Source organism: Astyanax mexicanus, chromosome 7, assembly GCF_023375975.1.
Source record: "Astyanax mexicanus isolate ESR-SI-001 chromosome 7, AstMex3_surface, whole genome shotgun sequence".
In the NCBI taxonomy this organism is placed as follows: Eukaryota; Metazoa; Chordata; class Actinopteri; order Characiformes; family Acestrorhamphidae; genus Astyanax; species Astyanax mexicanus.
The window spans coordinates 32,069,260-32,094,213 of record NC_064414.1 but is presented as its reverse complement, the minus strand read 5'-3'; the positions used below and the strand labels follow the sequence as shown (position 1 = coordinate 32,094,213).

Here is a 24,954-nt window from a genome sequence, read left to right as displayed (position 1 = left end):
TCATGAGTTATTTTTATTGTTTTTATGCATCTCTGAAGATCAGCAATGAAAGAGAAAATGTTGATTACACATAAATAGTATTTACTCAACCTTGAGCTTAGAAATGCCACAACTGCATAACTGAGTTTGTACTGTTTACTAGTGAAGCCTTTATAAGAAACAAAGCAAAAGCTAAATGCTGTCAGGGTCCAAAGCTAATAATAAATTGCCCGAAATCTCATATGAAAATGTGCAATTTGGCAATTTGAGAGAAGATGTGTGACATACACTGATGATATTCTGTTATACTGAGAATTAATAGCTTTTCTTACTAATTTAAAATTGTGAAATACACATAAAAAAATAATAATAGTTGTGCCCAAAATAAAGTGTTTGATTGAAATTCTATTAGTAGGGTGAAAAACACGTTTAATGCAACATGCCAGACCAGAGACTGTAAAAAAGATGGACACCGTGTCGCCGTTCCCATTCATTTAATGAAAATAAAGCCAAAATCTTCTGCCATGTTGCCGATCCTGATACCCGATTCTGTGCAGTAGAGACCAGAGGAGGGAGAAAGACTGTGGAGAGACAGCCTACTCATTTAAATAACCCCGACCCTGAGGGTTGCCTCGAGGTCACAGGTTGACAGAGCGGAGCAGAGCAAACGGTCTGTTATTGGGCCTGCCTAAAACCAGCCCTTTCACAATAACCACACCTTTTTGAATAGAGCTGAATAACGTTTTAAAAAACTATAGAGTTACATACGGGGGTTTCAATTTCCCAAAAGCATCTTAGCATTAGGAACATCTTAACATGAAGTGAGACTGCTCAGTGTGAAGCTCACTCGACCATTTAAGATTAATCTTAGTGTAAAGAAACTTTTGGGAGACCCACCCCAGGTTCCTACCATACATTCTATAGTATATGTGTCTTCAAGGCAAGCTTGCGAGATTACAGCTTTGTATAGACAAGCATTGTCCTGTTGGACTAGGGCACCTGAGTATACATTCAAAAAAGGTAGCATTACACATCTTAGACTCATCAATGAAAATGCCCCATTATCACTCTACAGTCTGTCCTAACTACCTAGTTTCATACCTGTCAGTTGATTGATATTTTTTTTTGATTAAGTGCATGTAGAACAGGGGTGCCCAAACTACAGCCCGCGGGCCATTTGCGGCCTGTTTTCTTTTTTGGAGTGGCCCGCGAGGTATTTCAGAAATAGAATGAAAGTTGGTCTGCTGTTAAGCAGGTTTTTATAATGTGAGATTCAGAGTTTGAACGCTAGATGTCAGAAACGGGCAAAAGAGTCTAAAAGCGGAGAGGGTGCGCATTTCTAGCGCAGAAAAACAGGCCAAAGAGTCTAAACGCGGAGAGAGTGCGCATTTCGAGCGCAGAAAAAAGGACCAAAGAGTCTAAAAGCAGAGAGGGTGCGCAATTTTTAGCGCAGAAAAACGGGGCAAAAGAGTCTAAAAGCGGAGAGAGAGCGCATTTCTAGCGCAGAAAAACGGGCCAAAGAGTCTAAAAGCAGAGAGGGTGCGCAATTTTTAGCGCAGAAAAACGGGGCAAAAGAGTCTAAAAGCGGAGAGAGAGCGCATTTCTAGCGCAGAAAAACGGGGCAAAAGAGAATAAAAGCGGAGAGAGTGCGCATTTCTAGCGCAGAAAAACGGGGCAAAAGAGAATAAAAGCGGAGAGAGTGCGCATTTCTAGCGCAGAAAAACGGGCCAAAGAGTCTAAAAGTTGCCGTAATTAAGGAGTTTAATATTAAGAGACATCATGAAATGAAACATTAATTTGAAAAATCTTAGTTTACACAACACTGTCAAAGATAAAGATAATAAGTCAAGTAAAATGGTATGTAAATGAAATAATCAGGAAAAAGTATTATTTAAAGTGGTATATTTCATTATTTGTTTTATTATGGAGTGTGGCCCATGACTTCAAATATATTTCTCCTTCTGGCCCCCAACAAAAAAGGTTTGGACACCCCTGATGTAGAACAAAATAAAATATGAATTATTTAGCAATGGTTTTAGCATGTGTTGTTGTAGCCTAAAAAAAAACAAAAAACCTGCAACCAACCCAGACTTAATCTGTTTTTATTACCGAACCCCATGTCAGACTGATCAGACACACTTCAGCACCTCATTATTCCACTCCAACTACTCAGTGCCCCATTACATCACCCCTATTTTTTTCTGCTTTGGTGAACACACATGGAGGAAGCCAGAAAGTGCCCTCGCTCCTTTATTATCTAACACAGGTAGTGACTGATAAACTCACGTGAGCTTATTACCAAGACATATTGGTAAAGCAAGTACAGTATAGAAAAACGCATCTTCTATAATCAAGAAGAATGTGTAGTATGTAGTTAGTATGATTAAAAAGATAAATAAACAAATATATTTAAGAGTCATGATTTGCATTTATGATAAGTTCCAATATATATGTTTAAAGATGTTTACATTCACATTTCAATGTGTGCACATTTCTGGAGCTATACTCTCTATTTTATCAGTATGAGAAATCTGAATAATTTGTGCTGTACTGTGGTGCATGCTTACAAGAGCAAAAAGCCTTTAGATTGAACTAAAATGCTTTCATCCCCTGTTGTGGAAACATCTACTAGCCAAGTCTGCAGCTTCCATTAAAGGTAGCAACATAACAAGAAAATGTAGGCTGAATAGAAAACACTGAATAGAGTGCATCTCCCCTGCTGATATCTGACGTCAGTTTCGAATGTCCTATAATTAAGTTGTGGTAACTAAGCCAAACAGAATCTTTGTCTTTTTTTTTAAACCTTAATCTGTTCCATAATTTACAGTAATAGAGAATTGGTTTGGAGCTTAATAATACCTTTGTGCTTTTACAAGACTGCTTTCCACCCTACCCAACATTTTAAGAGAGGCTGGGGAACGGTGTGTTCCTGTTTGGAATCTCTGGGTATAGCCTGTTCCGAAAATGTACCCAGACTTTTCTCAGTTCTGAAAAATACTGTAAGCCTGAAATGACTAGTTTAAAAAACTGTAGTTGCAGTGTCTGCTATGTTTCCCTTTCTATCATAAAGTGAACCTTCATCTTTCACAACAGTTTTAGAACTAGATTTAGACGTGAATAGACTCTGAATAATATTGATTCACTCTATCTATACCTCACCTTTGCTCTTAAAATACTGGAATAAACAATAGATGGAGAGGACTCTTATTTTCAGAGATGCATAGCAACAACCTATATTTACTCTAATATAAAGCTCTGGAAAAAATTAAGAGACCACTTCAGTTTCTGAATCTATTTATCTGATTTTGCTATTTATAGGTATGTGTTTGAGTAAAATGAACATTGTTGTTTTATTCTAAACAATGCAAAGAAATAATGCCAATAAAACAAATTCTTATTAATAAATGGAAGTGAATTCATGAAAGTTATATTCTAGTTAATTAATTTTGGCATTTTGAACCACTCATTATGAAATTGTCACAAATAGTTAAAAAAAAGGTGACTTTAACAATATATTTGTTAAATTTTACCAAATTTTTACCAGTAAAATAAAATTTAAGTGGTCTCTAGAGCTTTTTTTCTAGAGCTGTATGTACATTTCCTAATATAGAAATGTAATGTATTTGTATGTTTGCAAGTATTTTCGAAATCAAACATTGACTAGTAGTGATGATTAATTGCTAATTTATAGTTGTATAGAAAGAGGCTTGGAAATAATTTACTTATATTTTTCTATGAGTGATTTGTTTTTCTACATTAACAATATTTTTACCTTGATACAGGCTAGTTACTTTCTCCAGCTTTGTATATGTTCAAAAATATATCTAAAAACTTAGATACAAAGCTTATTTCAATGGTTTAAGCTTGGGTGTACAAAGTCCTGATGCTATCTACTACATTGGGGCTAATTCACACATTTTAATGGATTGGGTATCAGTGCTTTTTAGCACAATCAATTCTAAATCCTTTGATTTTACCATTATGCTCTATCAGAGCCCCATCTGATGTCCTAAAGGCATCATTATTGGACACTGTTTACAGAACATAAAACACGTGTAGATGTCTGCTTGTGAGACTATTTTACAGTGGAACCTAAAAACCTAATTTAATATTTGAGACATTTTTTCCGCAGCTTTTGTCTATGCTACCTAAATCATACATACTGAGAAAACTGCTCCGCTTTACAGATGGAAGCATCCTTTTTTTTGGTTTGAATACGTGTCAAATGTTGTCATGTTTCTGCTGTGGATGTACTCTAGATGCTCTGCTTTACCCCACATTTGCTTTTACAATTTTTTTTACAGAAAACACTTTAAATTATGTTAAAATAAGTAAGTGTTCATATTTGTAGCTTTTCAGCACATGCATAGCCTTGCTTATATTTTCACACTTTTAGTCATGTGATGTAAATGGGAAGCACAAATGTCACCAAGTCAACCTAACTAAAACAAGATTCTTTGTCAACTATATATTTTTTAAAGCTCATTCCAATTATAGAATCTGGTGTTTATACGTACACTTCCCCCCCCAGTAAACTCTCTGTTTATATGAATTCAACAAGTAACCAGATCAAACATAACATGCATGGGTAGTATTGCTTAGTGTACACGTAACCATGACAACAAGCATCAAGTGATGCCAGCTATGTTTCCAGAGTTTGCAGTTGGTATCAAAGATGTTCACAAGTCTTTGGGCACGAGTCCAAGTCGAGTCTCAAGTCTCTTCTGGTTGTAATGAGCTTTCTATCTTCGTCTGCTCTCCAGTCTGCTAAGGATACTGCAAGGCTACAGCTAACAAAATCAAAGCATTAACTGATTTATCGCTTCTTTATCTATTAGTAATATTAATATTACAAGAATAAATTTGTAGTATTTTGAGGGAAATGTGTTTCTAACTGGGTGGGGACCACTGATGAAGCGAAAGGAGCATTTTCTGCTCATCATCTGTTACAGGGCTGATCACCATCAGTTGTCTACATTTGCTGATTATTAATGCTATAATGTTACAGTTAGATATTCTATTCTCTTAGATATATTACATATAGATATATTTTATATATATAGTTAGATATATTTATTCTCACATAATATTACGACTTTAATCTAGAAGTGAAAAGATTTTTTTAAGAGTGGCCCTAAAATGCCTTTGTACCAGAGCGATACATACTTAAACATTCCGATTGGGGATCTAATAGGGTACAGGTGTTTACAAGACTATTTTTCTTCTATGTATCAGATTATTTAAAGGATTATTCACCTCAGCCTCAATCGGAATAGAGTAGTCCGGTGTTTACGTGGACGTGCTCTATTCAGATTAAGCCATTAATCCGATTATTAACGTATTATTAGGCTACATGTAAACGTACCCAGTGTTTTTTTTATAAACCATCTGATCATATGTCATGTTTTGGAATGTAAAAATATATGACCAGGTGTGATTTTTTAAAATTGTGATATCAATTTCATGTCATGGTTTGTTTCTACAGTCGCCACGCATTTTGTGTGCAGATGTACAAAGCTTTAAACTGTAAGTACTGACTTCTTCATAATTCGGCTATCTAGACTATTAAGGATGCAAACACAAACACTGCCATGGTTCTATAATGTAGGCCTTTCTGAACCCCCAACACAGCTTATGGCCCTCTTTTTTTTAAACAAATTTCACTGAACTTATCATTAGCAGAAGTTATCTTTAAGTTTTCTTTTCAGTAAGACAATCTTTATAGTTTTTGCTTTTCCAAGAAGAAATTCATCCATGTGTTGTACAAATGCACAAGAGGGTGCACATGCACACTCACGTTCTCTTTATTCTTGTCACTAAGAGTACCCATTAGATTGCAAAGGGTTCATCGGAACTGTTCCACCAAATTTCCCCTAGGATGCTATGGGGTGTCCTAGATTCCATGCCTGACAAGTTGCATAGCTCTGTGACTCCTTCTGATGTAAAAAACAAAACAAAAAAACATTGGCTTTGAAAAAAGGAAACTGCAGATCAGATTTTATTAGACAGAGGGTTGATAGTCTGTTTGATAGTCTTATTGATATTAACCAAGGTATAATAGAAAAAATATGATTAGGGAACATTAGACACTAGAGTCATTCGAGTCTCATTTTATGGCTTAATGGACTGTGATATTATTATTGTGTTTTTGGAAGCACACTTTTCTCTTATGCTCTTAATCTCCTTCTGTAGAGTGTAGAGTTTATTTAACCTAGATTTAATAAGATAGTCAAGTACCTTTAGCTTCCATGTTCAGCATGCTCAGCATATGTTTGGGTCAACCCATTTAATGAAACACTGAGTGCACTTAAAATTCAGTGCAATCAGTATTACACTTTTCAATCAGCTGGTTGAGTTTAGCTGTAATTAAAGCATTCCTCACTTGATTTATGATTAACTCACTTTTCCAGCGCTTTATTGATTTGACTCTAATTATTGGATTGTTCATTTAGCTCACCATGATATGATGACTAATAATGATCTCATGTATGCTTTTTTACATTATATTACATTGCATTGCTTTTATTTTCATAAGATCTCTGGTAAATGTTGCAGTGCTGAGCATTGTCTCTGATATAGAGGCAAGGGAAGGTTTTGAAAAGAGTACAAACATAATTACAAGACTACTGGATTGAACCTTTCAACCCATTTACCCGTTCTCTGTGTGCCTCTGACAATGTGCGTGCACTCACAATAACAGTGATCTGTGCAGTAGAAACTTGCACATTTAAATCGATAGCACAAACATTCTTCTTTTTATATATTTTTCCATCTTACTCCTCAGTGCTTATGCAGTGTATATGTTTGTTCTACAAAATGCTGTGTCTAAAAGCAACGTTTATACTACTGATAGAAATCATAAACTATACAAGAACCACTGAGAACAAAATGCCTAGCTGTCTTTGTTTGCACTGCAAACCCTGTTTATATGTAAAACCGAATATTCCCAAGCATTACTCAACTATTTCATTTAGTTAAGTGAACAATTGTGGTCACCATGTTCCGGGTTTTTATTTTATTTATCTCCTGGCTGTATTCAGTAGTGTTCACTCTATAGAATTGCCTGTAGAATTACTCCAACATAATTATGCTGTGTTTTCTTGGAAAAACAAAAAATATAAGACTGACAGAGTGAAAAGAAAACACAGCATAATTCTGTTGGAGTATAAACAATTCTATAGAGTGAAAACTACTGAACACAGCCAGGAGATTAAAAAAAGCCTACAAAATGGAGACCAGGCAGTTTATCATTATGTATAGCCTAAAAGTTTGCCTGGTTGCATGGGATAGAAATTAGGAGATTCAGGGTGACACATAAGCAACCAATAGAAAAGAACTGAGTGAATATAGAACGTAGGGCATATAGCTAATATTATTCTGTTAAAGTGTAAAACTATATTTTAAGTTTTCCTTAATTTTGTGTTTATTTCTGAACTGTAAAAAAAAAGTAAAACAAACAAAAAACTAAACACTCAATGTTTATATAATTTTTTAAAATAATAATATTTTAGTTGATAAGTTTTAGTTCATAGTTAAAATGAAATAAAAAAACAAAACAGAACACAAATCAACTTTATTCACCTGAACTTTTAGGTAGAATTACTGTACAAAGCAATTTATAAAAAAAAACTAAGTTTAATAAACATTGCTTAAAATTTTAAAGGTACCTGGTTTCCTAAATGATTTAAGTAAATTTATCTTTTCCATGTTTACAGTGTGGGCCCTTATCTAGTTTCTAATTTCTGTTACTTTTGGCTGTTCCATATTATAAGCCTGCACATGTTTCTAGTTTTTGGTTAGAGATTGGCCCAAGTTAACTCTGTCCACCTGTGCTTTGACCCCTGTCAGTCCCGACTGTGTTTTTCGGAAATGTCCTAATAAAGCAAGCTTATGCTTGCATTTGCCATCTCTGGCTCCCAGCTGTCAGCGTAGTAAAGAAAAATCCCTTTAAAGTTACCCTTTAAGCCCTATAAAATGTATAAACACCCGTACTTCCAGATGGTGTTATTTAACAGCGGAGTTTGAGTATTCATTTACTACATTTTACAATGTGCCACAATTAACGGTACTCAGCATAGAACGGATATTACCCCTCTGAAAGTTGTTCCATTTTTTAGCATTCTCTGTAATATACACATGAGCACCATACTACAGTTGATTTTATAGCATTACTTGTCTTAAATGTATGCTTACATATACATTTAATAAAAATCTAAAATCTCTTAACTCTTTAATATTGTATTAACTTAAAATAATAAAATATATATATACAGCATTCTAATCTCTACTTTATTCTAATTACTTAAGAAAATTCAAAGGCTTTCAATATAATTCAGACAACATATCTACAATAAGTTCTGAGGATCCACTGCAGAACTACCTTCAGACCACTGGTTTGATGCTAGGCTAAGACTAAAAGTTTATATAAGATCATTTAAAAGACTTAGAAATTGCTAAAGTCAACCTAGGTTTATTGTTCTAGTTCTGACCGAAAAGGAATGAACTGGTTGAGATATTGTACAAATAACTGATATATAAAATGTTACAGTTCACTCTTTAAAATAAAAGTGCTTTAAATAGTTATGTGAACAAAGCCACAGAAAAAACACTTTTGGTTCCTTATATAATAGAACCATTTTTGTAATAGTGATATGTGAGTATGAAGAACCTTTTAAAGTGAAACCGTTCTATACATCATTCTTCTCACTCTCAAGTATCAGATTTCTATGATGACGTTAAAACCTTGACTCATCACTCACTTTTGAATCTCATGCTTAGTCACCAAAAGTGTTTTTTTTTTGCCATCTGTGAAGCATGACATGACTGCTTTCCATGCTGAAGATAGGGATTCTAAAATGGGATGCTTAAATATTTATTAACTCTTTTTTTCTTGTATTGACTACTGTAACTTTCTATCATCAAACTGACCAATTGTCTCCAGGACATTTTAAATTCAGCAGACAGGATTTCACTCATTTCACTTATATTTTCTATTAATTGCACTGGCTTCCTGTTGACCATAGTACAAAATTCTTTTTCTAGTCCTTAAAGGCACTACATGATCTGACTACATATTTTCCTTATATTATTTTACTTTATTCTCTTTTATCCTCCCTATTATGTTCTTTGATTTCCCCAATTGTAAAGGGCCAATTACCTAATCCATGGTCAGATAAACTCCCTAGCCAAGCTGACAACACATGGAGGGTGAAGACAAGTCCATGCTTTCTCTGCTACATGTGATGTCAGCCGCCAGCCACCACTTCTTATTTTACTGGTTCAGAATTGCTGGGTAGCCTGGTCGCTCAGAGGAAAGCGCAGCACCCCAGCTCTGATACATCAGCAAACAAATGTCTGTGCTGACCAACACTGCATTAGGAATAATGTGAGGCGAGAGGGCCACCTACTCACCAAGAAAGAGAGCAAGGCCAACTGTGCTCTCTCAGACTCTGGCTGCTGATGGCATGCAACATAATCTGGGGTTCAAGCCATAGTCACAGTCATAGTGCTCAACACCTTTCTATATCATCCCTTTCATATTTTTTGGTCTTTTGAATCCCAGACTTAACCCTTTTTCTCAATTGAACACTTTACTATAGGTGGCAGATCATTGTTTGCAATCTTTAGAACGGTTTGAATCTGCTTAAAACAGTTTTTTTTTTCATTTTCCTAGGTAAAGCCTACTTTACAGGCTTTGTGAAAGGTGCTACAGAAATTGGAGTACATGTTTCCGCAGAGCCAAAAACAGAAAGCCTTTCTTAATACTTAATTCTTAATCTTACTACTGTGGGAATATTTCTTGTCAGCTTCAGAAAGGAGGAGTTTGTTTTTTAAAAAGGAGGGAAACTCATTCATGAGTAACCTTGTGCGTGAAACGTATGTATCATGATTAGGGCGATTCATAATGTAGTTGAGTCAGAGTATGCTGGCATGGAAACGTGTCTATTAATTGCGTAGTGTTTCTATACATGACTCATGCAAACATCTTGGTTCATTTTTAGTCTAAGAACTGCAGTTCTTACTTGGACTTGTATGCATGTAAGTGTTGCTGCTGATCTGACTGAACTGATGTATTGACAACCTCAGAGCATGCAGTGATCTCTGCTGCACAATCTCATGTGTTCTCATGTGTCTGGGGGGGGTGGGGTTATGTCAGTGCAATTTTCAAGTAGATTAGATACAAACCGGAGTGTCTCGCAAACTGCTTAATTTGCCACCCACAAATACGGGGTTTGGAATGCCATCAGCTCTTATCAGCTACACTTTGACCAATTTAGCATCCAGATAATCTGACAAAAGAAGCTTAGCGAAGCTTAATAAAGGCCAACATGTCACTCTGAGATGACAGTGAATGATTTTGACCAAAAAAAAAAAAAAATGAAAGCAAGTACATTAAACGCTTAAACACAACTATTCAGAGACAGACTTCTCAACAATGATTTTCTATCTTGAGTGACTGATCTGTAGATTCTAAAGAGATGAATCATCTTTACTTTTCTCTAATGTGCACTGCTGCAGCAAGAGACATTTAATCCTCTAAACACAGTGAATGCCAATCAGAACGTCATCCTTCCCAAAAACCTGCTGTGTGGCCACCTCCTTAATTTGACAGAAAAGGTTGTTCTTGAATATTTTATGATTTCCCCCTAGAACACTCCCACTGGATTCACTAGGGGTGGTGGACATTTCAAAGGTTGAATGTTGGGAAGCTCAGTCAGGGAGAGAGAGAGTCTTCCTCTTCTCCAACCTCTGCCCTTTCTGAGCTTATGGCCCCAAGCTGAGACACTGATTGGGGAAAAGGTCATTGCTAGCTTAATTTGCCCTGATGTTTCTGCTCTGAGAGGCTCTCAATCTTTTCTGCAGTGCTGGTCTGAGTCTCATGCATTTTCACACAGAGGAATATAAATACTATGTGCATGCTAATCTCATGTTTCAATTACGATGTTCTATATAAATTGTTATCTTTTAATTAGGATACCACTGTAACAAATGTCATGGCATAACTACTACTGTATAATGAAGCAATTCTGACTACAGCATGTTACTGTATTTCTTCCAAGAATCATGGTCAATATTTAATAAAGAGTAAATTCTACAGTAAACATACAGCTCTGAATAAAATTAAGAGAACACTTTAGTTTCTGAATTAGTTTCTCTGAGTTTGCTATTTATAGGTATATGTTTGTGTAAAATGAACATTTTTTATTCTATAAACTACAGACAACATTTCTTCCAAATTCCAAATGAAAACATTGTTATTTACAGCATTTATTTGCAGAAAATGAGAAATTGCTGAAATAACAAAAAAGATGCACAGCTGTCAGGCCTCAGGTAGTTCCAAAACTCCTGGTGCAAACATTCAAGCAGTTCAGCTTGGTTTGATGGCTTGTGATCATTCACCTTCCTCTTGATTATATTCCAGATGTTTTAAATTAGTTAAAATCAAAGAAACTCACAATTTTAAGTGGCTACTTGTACCATTATTTCCATTTCCATTATTTACAAATCTAATACTAGCTTTTATAATTATGCAGACAAGATTACATCTTTATATCCTCCATATGTGCAAATAGGCACAGAACGCTACAGCAAATAAGATAATGTGTCTTTTAGCTTATTAGACATATGTTAAGTGGTCAGTTACCTCAGCTTGCTAACATTAAGCGATCCTTTTTTGGCTTGTATCTTACAAGAGTTAAAAAGTTAGTCTGTGTCTGTAAAGATGAAGCAACTTATATGAAGTAAATATAATTTATTTATGAACTTTAACTTGCCATTTATTATCTCCCAGTCTTCATTGATAAAGTCATCAGTTTGGTGAAGGAGTAACATTACTGGAAAAACACATGTGTGTGCCGAGATATATCTCTAGCTAGCTACATGTGTTTGTGCACTAGTTAGTTGAATGCAGTAGTTCCATTTAAAGTAGTAATATTTGCTGTAGTAAAAATACAGCCTGACTGTATTGTAAATATTACTGTAACAATAAATACAGCTGCTAGCCAGTTATTGTACCTTTTCACTGTTTTTTTTTTTTGGCAATGTGCCTTTTCTTCAAATCTGCATAGAAATATGCATAGCATACATGATCACATAAAATACCAAAATGCTAAGCTAGTCATAAGAGGCTTATTTTCAGGAACTTTATAAGAATACTTTTATCTGCTGAAACAACACTGACGCTACAGGAAGCTAAACATTTACATACAATGAAGGCTTCCAGCATTGTTTTAACAAGGTGTCAATTCAAACAAGAAGTATGTATGTTTAGACTGTTGTGCATGATTATGATTATGAATAGAATGGTCACATAATTGTGGCATCAATGCATTGTATATTGCCCATAACTGCACTTTTATTTTCATTTATTTATTTATATATGGGGGTGTGGTTTAGCTGATCCACTGCACTGAGTTTCTCAATGACACAGCACTGCATCAATCTCTGCACACAGATCTCCTGGTGATCTGAATGGGCCACTCTTACATAATGAATGCTGTATTTCAGTTGTAAACCTCATAGCATGCATTTTTGCCAGATGTCAAAGCAGATCCAATCTATTTCTAGCCACAATGCAGAGTCCAGATGGAATGATACCCATCATTACTTTGCACTAATCAGAGCATATTAGTGTTCTGTCTCTTTGGATTACATTTGTTGAATTGAGGTCTGCCTGTGGAAAAAAAGCGCTGAGCATTTGATTCCTCTGCTGATAGCAACTCATCATGATTAAGCTGAAAATTGCTGTTCTGAACACTTAGCTTTATTACTCTGATTTATAATGCAGTACAAGCCACAGACTGCATCTTTATATGCAGCATCAGCAAAGTGAAAAAATCAGTGTAGCTCAAGCAGCTTAAAGGAATATTTGCACAAAATGAACAACGTTTGCTTGATGCAAATGCAGTAACATTCCAAATTAATTTGCTTTCAGATGTGAAGGTTTAACAAAAGTTGTTATTTGATACATAAATTGTAAGTATGTCACTTTGACTGGGATGGAAAAATTCTAGGATTTTTGTAATATCAACTCCAGAGTTGAACTGTTGCCATCCATTCTGTCATTTTTGGTGTTCCCTTTACATGGTGTGCAGTTAGCTAGCTGAAAAGATTGGGTTAGCTTTTAGCAGTGGTTTCCCTTCAGGTGTGTGTTCAACTCAGCTTGGTAGTCAGCTGAGGTAGTTAAGTTTGTATTCTGGGACCTGAACATTGATAAGAAGTGATGGCAAATGCTGGTCAACTATGGATTTAACCTACCTGATTGCTTCTGTTCTGCCACAAGGCCAGAAAGCATTAGCAGTACCATGCTCTGGCTGTTGTATTTGACCAAGTCAGAGTTATAGGGCTATAATGTTCTAGTCAAGTGGATGTGTGTGGAGTGTGGAGTATTAGAGTTTAATGGAATGTCTCTGGTTGGATGGGGATGAGCAGTGTGATTGAATGAGCGTATTTAGCATGTCAAATGATGTAGGCTGTTATTTTTCTTTTTACCCATGTTGATAAGAGTGTTGTTGAAGTCTACATGGATCTGATGACGCTGATCATGCCTCAACAGAGCCAGTGTACCTAGGTACAGCCTTAACCACCAGTGAGGTCAGTGTGGCTCTACAGGTAAGCAGCTAATGAAGTGATAGGTTTGTGAAGTGAGTTTGGAAGGGCGGGGATTTGGGATACATGACTTCACAGTTGAGTCTTCTGGAGATGAGTGGGCTTATTTCTATGAAATACTGATGAAGGGAAAAGCCAGCCTCATGACAGGTGAAGAGCTTGCAATGTACTGGATAATACGAACAAAGGTGAAGGTAATGAACTGGACACTAGATGTAACTTCAATTGTTAGGTGCAGGTAAATACAGTTATCCTTTCTGAATCTGTTCCTTTTACAGATTGAACAAATGAGAATTTAAATGTATTTTGAGTAGATTAAGACAAGTTTTTGGGTGTGTGTGATTTTTGACCCCATCCAGTTAGCAACTGTCAGCAACAATTTGCCTAGCATCTTTAGTCCTAAATTAAAGAAGCAAACTTCAGATTAACTACGCAACTAAGCGATTAATCATCTAAGCAATAAAGTTCAGAAATTTGCCTTTACTAAAGTTCCCTTAAATATCCCCTTTTTAAGTATATGCAGTGCAACCAATGCTTTGTGCGTATGTGTGTATAATTTTCACTATCACATTTTCCACTGTGTGCTTGTGTGTGTGTCTTTAGAGTGTGTATGTTGAAAGGGCGTGGGGCAACAGACAGACAGAATATCAGAGATTTTTTAAAGAACAAACATCCAAGTCAGTTAGTTACCATCTCTTGCACACACAGCAGGCCATGGAACTGAAAGTGGTCTGCAGCTTCTGATGTTTTTCTGATTTTTTGAGGCTCTGTTGTGTAAAAGGTAAGCCTGCAAATTAGGTAACCTATTAGCTGCATATTATCAGTGCTTACTTACCTTTCTTGAACTGCTCAAGCATTGCATCAAGCTTGGTATCATTAAACACACAATGCAAAGGGTGCTTGTAGAACTGGGTGATGGTTTTAAGAGGTGTACAGTCGTCTGGATCCACGAAGGCCAGGTCTTTCACAAACAGAATGTCAACAATGTTTGACCTCTCGTTCTCAAACACAGGGATCCGAGTGTAACCACTCTGCATGACATCGGACATGGTGTAGAAATCCAGGATGGCGTCAGAAGACAGCATGAAGCAGTCGTTCAACGGGGTCAACACGTCCTCAACCGTTTTGGTCCTGAGTTCCAGAGCTCCTTGGATGATGTTGAGCTCCTCTTTTACCAAATCGTGGTAGGGGTCTGTGACGCGCAGCATCGCAAGTAACTTTTCGCGAGTGTAGAAGTTGCTGATTTCTTGGTGCAGCATGTTGTCCAGCAGCTTGCTGATAGGGTAGGTGATGGGGAAAGTCACCAGCATCAGCAGGCGTGTCAACCAGATGGTCTTGGAGGCTATGGCAAGTCCATGCCTGGACGCAACGGAGTGGGGGAGGATCTCACCTACGAAGAAAATTAGGAAAGTGCAGGCTGCGGTTGAGAGCGGCGTGAGTCCCAGGATTTGGCACATCCAAACTACCAGGAATGTGTTGGTGAGCACGTTGCACAGAACCAAGGTGCAGAGCACGTAGTTTCCGTGTTTGCGCACGGACTCGATCTTACCCGCGTACTTTTGCTCCTTCTCGGTGCCGCTGTTTTGGAGCACTTTCAGCTCCACGGGATCAAGGGCGAGCATGCTGATGACGAGCCCGCTAAAAAGCGCGGAGAGCGCCAGCAACAGCACCGACAGGGTCGCTTGAAGCCAGCCGTCTGCGTGGGGTGGTCGCTCGACCACTGCGAGCCAGAAGTCCCGAGTCCTAAAGTGCTCCCACTTAGCCCCGTCAAAGGCACACATGGAGTAGTATTTGATCTTCTCTCCTCGCCGAAGGTCTTTGGCGAGCAGTTCCACCAGGATGGAGTTCTGGCTGGAGGCAGATTTGAAAGTCCCGAGCAGCTCGATGTCCGAGCTCCGTGCGCTTTCCTCGACGCACAGGTTGCGCTTTGGGTGGACCTGCCCCTCTCTGCCGGGTTCGGGTTCCTCGATGAACGCGATCCACGGCGCAGTGGCAGCGTCGGCTCTGCTGCCACTGACAGTTCGGTTGAGCCTCTGCGGAGATGCTGCTGCATAGTACACGCGCAGCATGAAGCGCGTTCCCTCGGTCGCCTTCAGCACCCCGTCCTCCACGGACAGCTCTTTCCCCGTGTCCTCTGGGCGAAAGCCCAGCAAGCCGAGGGCAGGTGCCGGGAAATCTGAAGCGAAGAGCAGAAGCAGGGGCAGCAGCCATGGTCCCGGGATGCGGAGCAGGAGGAGAGCATCCGCAGCATCCGCAGCCATGATGCTGAGTGGGTTGTAGAAGGGCATTGGCGAGCTGTGTCACGTGGCGGGCGAGGAAGAGAGAAAGAGAGAGAGAGAGAGAGAGAGAGAGAGAGAGAGAGAGAGAGAGAGAGAGAGCGACTCAAGCATTGCATCAAGCCAAACACAAACACACACGAGCGTATGCTGCCAGTAGGCTAACAGCTGGAGTGACGAGTAAATAGTACCAATTGGAGAGAGAACCCCTAACGGAGCGCGCTAAAATTACACTGCAATGACGTAATGTGGGATTTTGCTGTCTTTGCATTTTGAGCTATTCTGATTCAGGCTTATTCTCGGTAGATAGAGAGTAGTAGCCCTGTGCAATGACTTCTACAACACAACTATTAGATTCCAGTCCAATCCACATATACTGGCTACAGCATCATAAATCAACAAAACAAACAAATCAATAAAAAGCTTTGTCTTCGATGCATTTAACTAAATTGCTGCCGGTACTGAAGGTAGTGGTTAAGCCAGAGAGGCCAGTCTTAGCGGTAAAAAAAAAAAAAATCCAGCGCACTTGGTTGTCAGCCCAGAACATAAAGAAACAACAACAACATAAAGACTTGAATATTCACATTACTAAAATAATACAGGGTTAAGTTAAGAGTGTATTGGAATAGTGCTGGGGTTGTAATATTAGGTTATTAGCCTTCGGGTCTTTCATATGATAAAATTGTTAATAAGCGCTTCTCAAGCTGATTTGATTGCAGCTGTGTCATTTCTCCACGTGAACTGGGAAATGCTGCCCAATCAATAGTGGGAAGGTTCAGCTTAAGGAACACGAGCTTTCTTTCCACTAGATGGCAGTATTGTCTCAGTTCACACTGAACTCACCACTGAGCCAAACTGAGACTGCCTTAAAATGTACTTAATTCATATTTAGATCATGTCTTGTGCAAAAATGTTGGCGCAACTGCTCAAATTGCGTGTGAAATTGTCAAACTGTGTTGGCGCCCCGGCTAAACTGATTTTATGTGTGAATACAAATAAAATATATGAAATCAAATTCTCTCCGAAGACACACTTCTGCACGTTCTAAAACATAATTACTGTTTAGCATCTTCAGTAAACATCGGGGAAAAATAAACATTACATGTTGCGCTATCAAAAGTAAAGGCACATTATGTACTGTTTTATGTTTTTATTAATTTAGAAAATAAACAGGAATTGTTCGCTATCATTTATGGATTATTACATCATGGAAAGTTTGCTTCATGTAGATCGTGTAGTTTACTTCATGTAGTTTTTAATCTACCAATTGTGGTAATTGTTCATTGTTTGATAAAGCAATAGACAATTGTGTTACAGAATGAAATTCATTCGCCTACACTGTACAAAATCCAATTAACAAAAACCGATTTTTTTTATTAAGTTGATTGAGCAAACGGGCCTTATGTCTGAACAAAAGCAAGGAAATATTTTTTCGAAAAATAAACATTTTTATAGTATAGTAGTTTTTTACCCCTCAGTATAAATTCCCAGAGTATAAAAGTGAGGATCAAATGTGCTGTTGGTAATATAGGTCACTAATCAGACAAGTTCATATTTTTATTATATATTACTTCTGAAAGTAGGAGATCAAATAATCTTTGATAGAAAACAGGCAGTTGTGGCCTAATACGAAAAGTTCAGGACTGTGGAATAAGACGCATTGTTAAGAAACTGGTGATTTAACATCAGCATAAATGCTGCAAAGACACTGGCGATGTCATCTATCATAAATCCAGAACCTGTAAACAACTCATGGCCTGTTCATTAGACGGGGACCGCGGAGAGGCAGTGGGAACATACTGGTCTGTATCACTTGTGCGCTGTGGAGAGTGAAGTAGACCCGTGCCTTTTCAGAGCTTTGGCTTCATAACTGCTCGTTATACCCGTCTGTTCAGTGTCAACACCACGCAGTAAATCAGCCCACAAACTGAAGACTTTTCTTTCTCCTCACGCGTCATCAGGGCCGCTTTCACACACGATCACACCATTGTCCTTGTCTAAATGTCATGGAAGGGCTGACAGAGCTGAGTCTGGGGCAGTATATTACCTCTCATGCATGGGTGGCTCGAACAGTAAAATATGCCAAACTTGTAATATCCGCACGTTGCTGGATTTGTAGCACTGTTTGTGCCAATGTTCTGATTTACACAGAACAAAAGGGTACATAAATTTCATTTGCTAGTATAAAACGACAATTAGCGGTTGGGTTAACACACTTGATTCACTCCCCATTCCATATTTTTCCATAATTACGAGATAGGCCTAGACATTTACTCATGATCCAGTGCGCACGAAAGCTCTTTACTGGTCAATGCAAATGTGTTTCTCTAAACAGAGCAAGTTGAATAAATAAAAATACAGCAGTTTTACTATTACACCTACTACTCATAATAATAATAATAATAATAATAATAATAATAATAATAATAATAATAATGTGGATAAAGATTGTTATTTAGGTGTCAATATTCTTATAAATTCAAACAATTAGCATATATTAAGTAAGACTCAGTTTTACATTTTTTCCTATTATTTCTTTCTTTCTTAATGCCTCCCCTTTGTAATTTGCAAAACGGTTTTGCGGGTTAAAATTGTTCGTTTCTTTTAATTAAACGTATTGAATTTGGTGTGCGAGTTACATTTTTATAAGGTGATTGTGAACTTTATTCTCTTTTACAACTGATTAAAAAAACTTTACAATAAGTAAATGAGTGTGTTTTATGTGCTGTAATGACCCTATACCTTATTACTGAGTAAACATCCAAAGGAAAGTGTCTGAAAATTATATAAAAATCGTGTTGAAATTGAATGTATTTAATTAGCAGGGGCGTGCATCGATCTACCTTAATTCACAGATGCGTACTATTAATGTGCTTGCTTTCAATATATAACTTTGGATCAAACCTATTTAATAACGTTTACAGTGTCTAACGTTTGTCTGTATTTATTTGTTGGATAATTTGCTTATTAGCATTTTAATTTTCGTTTATCGTTCTGCCAATTCTCATTTTCGGGCTGGTAAAAGTTAGACGTACTCCAAAATCTATTATTACTTGTACAAGGAAAAAAGAGCATCTTAAAAAAATGTATATTTCTGCGGAGATGTAGACTTGACAACGTTAGAGAGCAGATCCGCGGGACGGAATTCATGCTGCTTTTCCCACTGAAGCTCTGCTTCTTCGGGACAATGTCCATAGTTTTTTTTTCCAGTTCAAACCGTCTGCAATATCATATACTGAACAGGAAGCGCTGGATAAGGCTTCGTCTAAAACTATTTAACGCAACACAATATTTTAAACAACCTTGATATTTAAGGGATCGGCTTCAATCTAATAAATGAACAGTTTCATGTTATGCTGCGTTTAGCTCATCACATCAAGACCGTTCTGACACGAGCGATAAAAGTTTGGTTCGGTTTAGGAGTTATAAAAGATGCAGTGAAAGCTATGTAAAATGCGTTTTTTGTAGAAGAAAAACACAGCCTTTTGTTCCACAGTTTATTACAAAAATATTAAAGAAATACACAGTTCAAATCCTTAAATGGCCAATTTTCTATTTTCTTTTTCCAGCAGCACTTAAACTTATCCACAAATGTACCTTATTATATGAGTAGTTGTTTTTGTCTTATCTGGGTTATTCGGTTATGGCTATTTAATCTCATTTACAACAATGCAGTGGCTCATACTTACAACATTTAGCATATGCTCATATCCACTGCGACTTACAAAAGTTATTCCTTGGCCACTCAATAACACAGCGGGTGTACAGAACATAGCGCAAACGCTGTGTCTGGTACATCAGTATTTATTTTAGTAGATTTAGTAGAGCTTTGCTCAACTCTGTTTATAATAATTTATTTATATAAGTATACATTTAGCGCTAGCTAGTGATCGCACTGATTCAAACTTTATAAAAGCAAGTGTAACAACTTTTTTCCCAAGTGTCTAGGACATGTCATTTAGTCTAAAATACATTCATTGTTTTTCATTATAATATATTCTTTTTTAGCTGACTTTTTAAGCTAATTTTAATGTATTTGTGAAGAGAGATGGGATACTGCTAAATAAGATGTGTAGGACATGCTGTTTCTAGGCCTAACAAGACACATTTAGACACCCAGAGTAAGTTTACAATTAAATGTTTACATTAAAATACACTTAAATGAAGACATTAAAAAGTAATGGAGAACAAACTGATATACTGAAGGCCCATCGAAAATAATAAGCCTCCTTTGTTTCTTAATGAAATCTTTTGACTTTGGTTTTGGTTTATGTTCTTTTGGATTGTTTTGGATTTACACTACTTGAATAATTTAAATGAAATATGACGAACTGAACTAAATATGCAATGTTCCTAATCTTTTTTTTTACTACATGAGAAGTTTTGAAAAATATTTTGCTTTGAAGTAGATATTATTTATCATGGCTCTCATTATATTCTTTCCTAATGGTTTTTTGACAAATGACAAAATGACAAAAATATTATTAAATTTTCTTAATGAGATTGAGAGTATTCTGTTTTTATATATATATAAAATTATGGTACAATTATGCTTACCTTCATATTGATCATAAATAAGAAACGACCCATGAGGACAGTTGGGTATGTTTAAAATGGCAGTTCGCGCATTGGTCAAGTTTGAGCTTTTTTGACCTTTTTGAGCCTCGTTTTCCCACTGAAAACATAGCGTGAACATTTCGGGAATTGATTGTTTGCTTTAATTTGTCTAAAGGGCATGCGATTTACCAGCCTATAAGCTGGCACCGTGTCACTCTAGTTTTAGATGAAAGAGCCTAATGTGTTTTAGCCCATCTGGAATGTGTTAGGTAGATTATTTTAGCGAACGTAACAACGAACACATCAAAAAGAGTGAGTGAATTAGACATCACACTGTGAACCTGAATCCATGCTGTAATGTATTTTTTCCATTTTTGATTCGAAAACGATTGCACCAGTCCAAAACCAGCCTAATTAGACGAGAGACTTTGGAAGATTTTTTCACCTAACATTAGTAATTGCTTACAGACTCGTTTGCAATTTGTGTGTTTTATTAAACTCTAAACTGCATCCAAATAGGTTATTAGACCCCCGACACACACATCAACACAGACACACACACAAACACTTGAAGATCATAGATGCAAAAGTCTTCCCACTTTTTCTAAAAGCCTCCACAGATGAATAAGTGCCACCTTACCTTCGTGAGCAGTTGCATGTCTCATGGAGGGGCGGTGCTGCCAGCGCTACTGGCAGCAGTTAGTGGAGAGGCTGGCCCCGGGGCGTGAGTTACGGCAGTGAGCTCCAAAACAGCGCGAGACAGAGGGGTGGAGGGGACACGGGCTCTCAGGACCATTGGAACCAATATCATCGGTACGTGGAAGCGCAGGAGGACATCAGGTGAAGGCAATCACATTTTCATAAGGCTGCACAGCGGGATCTGGACTTACTTGGCAGTGCTCGAATCGGCGCTCGCAGAAAGAAAGATGCCCAGGCGATTCCTCCTCCCTCAGATCTTCTTCGGCTTGTCTTTGTGGTTGGCATTTACAGCACAGTCTTTGATCTCTGCCGCGACCCACAGAACACATGCGGCTGGGGGCAAGAGGCAAAGCTTTCTTGAGAGGACGTTAATTTTGCTAGATGTTAGTACGCGGAGTCCGGTGAAGGTTTTGAATGACAACTTCCTATCTTTGCAAGTGGACCCGTCTATCCTAAAGAACGGATGGCTGGACTTCTTAAGGTATTCAATATGAACGTCTCTCTGAACCATTTGTCTCTCTCCTACTGTCATTTTTTTTTACTATTTTGCATATCTTTGTTCTTTTGTCTTTTTATAGGTTATATAGTGTGTGAAGAAGATACACATGCACATGCGCTATGATGTTTCCTGAAATTATATTATCACAGTTTTTTTTAATGCAGGGCAGTTTATTCAGGCTATAAAGATGGACTGATTTATATTCAGGTTATTCGGTGTATCTGTGAATGAAATACCTCAGTGTACACTTGCGCGCTTTTGCTTTTTAAGATGATGTGTTTTGGAGAAGACCTCGCTGCTAACTGCACTATGTGAACCAGTTCAATTTCACCCAGTCATGTTCTTTGGTTTAAAAGACATCCATCGCGTTTTTAACAGTTTAAACAGCAACAGAAAAGTCCACGCTACGTCCCATCCCTCTTCCTCCATCTCAGCTCATTTTGTCAGTTCGGCTAGGCTACACCGTGCTGACGCGGAGTGCTTCAGCCTCGCGGCGTGTACGTTTACAGTTGACCGACATCTCCCTTATTCCAATCAAACTCTCTTGACGACTTGTGGGATGGGACTTGGGCATGCTCTTCCAGAGACATTCTAAACCCCTACGGAAATGCGCGTATCAGCCTCTGTACAATCCTCCCTACGCTAATCTGGTTCTACAAGGCTATCAAAATAATCGCCGTTTACGCACTGTTATAAATGTGCATGGCTTTTAATTGCTTGTTGCTTGTGCTTGTGCAGCCTGCGTTTAGGCCAGGGCTTGACCTGGAAGTGAATTTGAGCTTTCTAAATTTGCCTCAGCTCTAGCCGAAGTGTTGACATTCTGACAAATGTTAAGGAAAGTAAGCACAGCGCTGTTTCACTACGATTATACATACTATTTATAAATGTAACATGTAACGCCGTCATTACGTGTTCTACATTTTGAAAAGACAAATACCGTCTTATAACAACAAGGTTAAAACACTGCTGTTTGGGGTGTCCTATGGGCGATTTATCAGAACTGTTTTCTTTTAAACACACTCTGTATTTACTCTGTATTGCTGCTGCAAGTTTTAGGGTGTGATATTTGTTTTATTTAAACAATGTATTATTATTATTATTTTAATTATAATATAATTCGACTGACTGCCTTTTTACATTTCACATTTGTTATTAATGTGCTAAATATATTTTGTCGTATAAAGAAACGAAAATGTATACAACAGTTCATATACTATATCAATGCATCATAGCATATAATTAATAAAATATAGATTAGCTTATGTCTAATTAACAACATGTATTTAGGTACTTTCATAATGCAGATCCAGAAAACACTATCCGAAATTCCCAGATTATCTTATTTTATGAACTTAGCGGCAGACGGGCCTGTCAACAATAGTTAAAATGCTTGTTTCTCAGTTTCATTTCCGTAATACATGTCATGTGTAATTTAATATTCCTGGTGTATTTAATAATTAGTTGTTAGTATGACTTATAATTATTACTTTTTAAGACTTGCATCTTACACTGTTTTATTTCGAATAACATTGATGCTTACTTTAGATGCTCGCTACAAGTTTTTCACCAACTAATGACTACTATTGATACAGAAATTCCACATTTTCGTATATTTTAAATAATGTTAAACTGCTTCATTAAAGGTTCCCCTGACATATACAGTGGACGTTGTGGAGTATGAGGCCTGAAAACTCCACAAAAACGATCCCACTAAAGGGATCCAGGTTTAAATACGAAAAAAAGAAACAACCAGTCAAGCTAAGTGGGTCATTAGGTCAATGACAACAGTGTATTTGTAATTTAGATCAGTCTGATCACGGCGACAGCAAACACAGTGGATAGGGTACCGAGTAAGACCCGGACGTGCGCGCGTAAATGAGCTTTTCTTCATATACAAGGCCACTGTAAGTTAGGCCACTGCTGTCATAAACAAAACTATTCAGATGGCATAAGGCATGAATTACAACGTCATATTAAATATATGATTATGAAGAGGAGGTGCATAAGCGGATTTTAGTACGCAGCTCTATATCGAATTTCGATTATGTTACGACTGTATGTGTGTGTGCGCGCGCACCGGGCTGCAAGAATATTTTTAAAGCACCACAGTAATAAAGCAAAGGCCTGTTGCTGAGTATAAAAAGTATATTGCTTTAAGAAATGTAGATGTTTGAAGAGGAGGTTTTGTGAAGCAGGCGGGACTATTTTATCGGTGTAATCCAGATCCAGAACATTTTATATTGACAGGGATTCTTTTCGTTTTACGGCTGCATATGTCTAAATTGTGTAATGTAAAAATATTAATCAATTTGAAAAATCATAGTTTTTTTCCTTTGCTTTGGCTGAGCGACGATGAAGAAACTTTAGAATTTCCAAAAGTCAAGAAATAAAGCAGCGGTGTTTTAATAAAGCTTAATGAACTATATTCAGATTTACATTCACGCAAAATCTAAGAAAAAAAAATAAAACAGAACAAAACCTTCACTAACACACGGAGATGCCAAAAATACAAAAAAACCCTTTTCACACTCACGTGTCCTTTTGCAAATACATTTTTATATGCATCAATTTAAATGTTCATACATATATGGCCTCGCTATAATCTTTTTGGCATGTTGACAGGAGTCAAGAATTGTTAGAAATAATAATGTCATTATTATTATTATTATTATTATTATATTTAGGCATCTGACTTTAAACAGTCACTGTCTATCTGTGTGTCCTCAGTTCCAAGCGGTTAGTAACCTTAGCTCGAGGACTTTCTCCAGCCTACCTGAGGTTTGGGGGCAAGAGAACGGACTTCCTTCAGTTCCACAACCTAAAGAACTTGGCCAAATTCAGAGGGCCAGGACCGGATTATTACCTCAAAAATTATGAAGATGGTAAGACATATTTTGTTTTCTATACACCGAAAAATTGATAATTAATTTCTCAATATCATATTTCCAGAAATAGGTATGTTAATGACATTCGTATTTTTTTACCACGTCGCGTTTTGGCAAAGCGGTCATAAAAATGGCATTGTGATATTACTGAAACAGTGCATATAGTTTACTGTAGATAATTTTCTAATGGTTCCCAGTTTCTCCTCAGACATTGTGCGCAGCGACATCGCGCTGGACAAGCAAAAGGGTTGTAAACTGGCCAGCCACCCAGATATGATGCTAGAGCTTCAACGGGAGAAAGCGGCTCAAATGCAGCAAGTTCTGCTGAAGGAGCAACTCTCCAACCTCTACAGCGACGTCACGATAACAGGTAGGAGATCACAAGAACACACTGCTTCTTATAGGTCACGACAAAGGACATTAGCTTGATCGTTACAGAAAAAAAGAAGCA

At 37.4% G+C, this 24,954-nt stretch overlaps 2 protein-coding genes across 3 annotated transcripts in view; one reads left to right on the top strand and one right to left on the bottom strand.

Moving 5' to 3' along the window:
* The window catches only part of LOC103042455 (metal transporter CNNM1), a 36,509-nt gene extending 20,451 nt beyond the window's left edge, over positions 1 to 16,058 (bottom strand). The window contains exon 1 of one of the 2 annotated variants that reach the window (XM_049481311.1): positions 14,423 to 16,058. In XM_049481311.1, the coding sequence (XP_049337268.1) occupies positions 14,423 to 15,875 (1,453 nt within the window). In that variant the 5' untranslated portion in view covers positions 15,876 to 16,058. The remainder of the gene's footprint in view (positions 1 to 14,422) is intronic. The other variant, XM_007240400.4, reaches the window with a different exon arrangement.
* Positions 16,059 to 21,102: 5,044 nt separating this feature from the next.
* hpse2 (heparanase 2) overlaps positions 21,103 to 24,954 on the top strand; it is a 71,490-nt gene continuing 67,638 nt past the window's right edge. Inside the window, exons 1-3 of the mRNA XM_007240373.4 lie at positions 21,103 to 21,600; positions 24,346 to 24,500; positions 24,712 to 24,873. Of these exons, the coding sequence (XP_007240435.3) occupies positions 21,347 to 21,600; positions 24,346 to 24,500; positions 24,712 to 24,873 (571 nt within the window). The 5' untranslated portion in view covers positions 21,103 to 21,346. The remainder of the gene's footprint in view (positions 21,601 to 24,345; positions 24,501 to 24,711; positions 24,874 to 24,954) is intronic.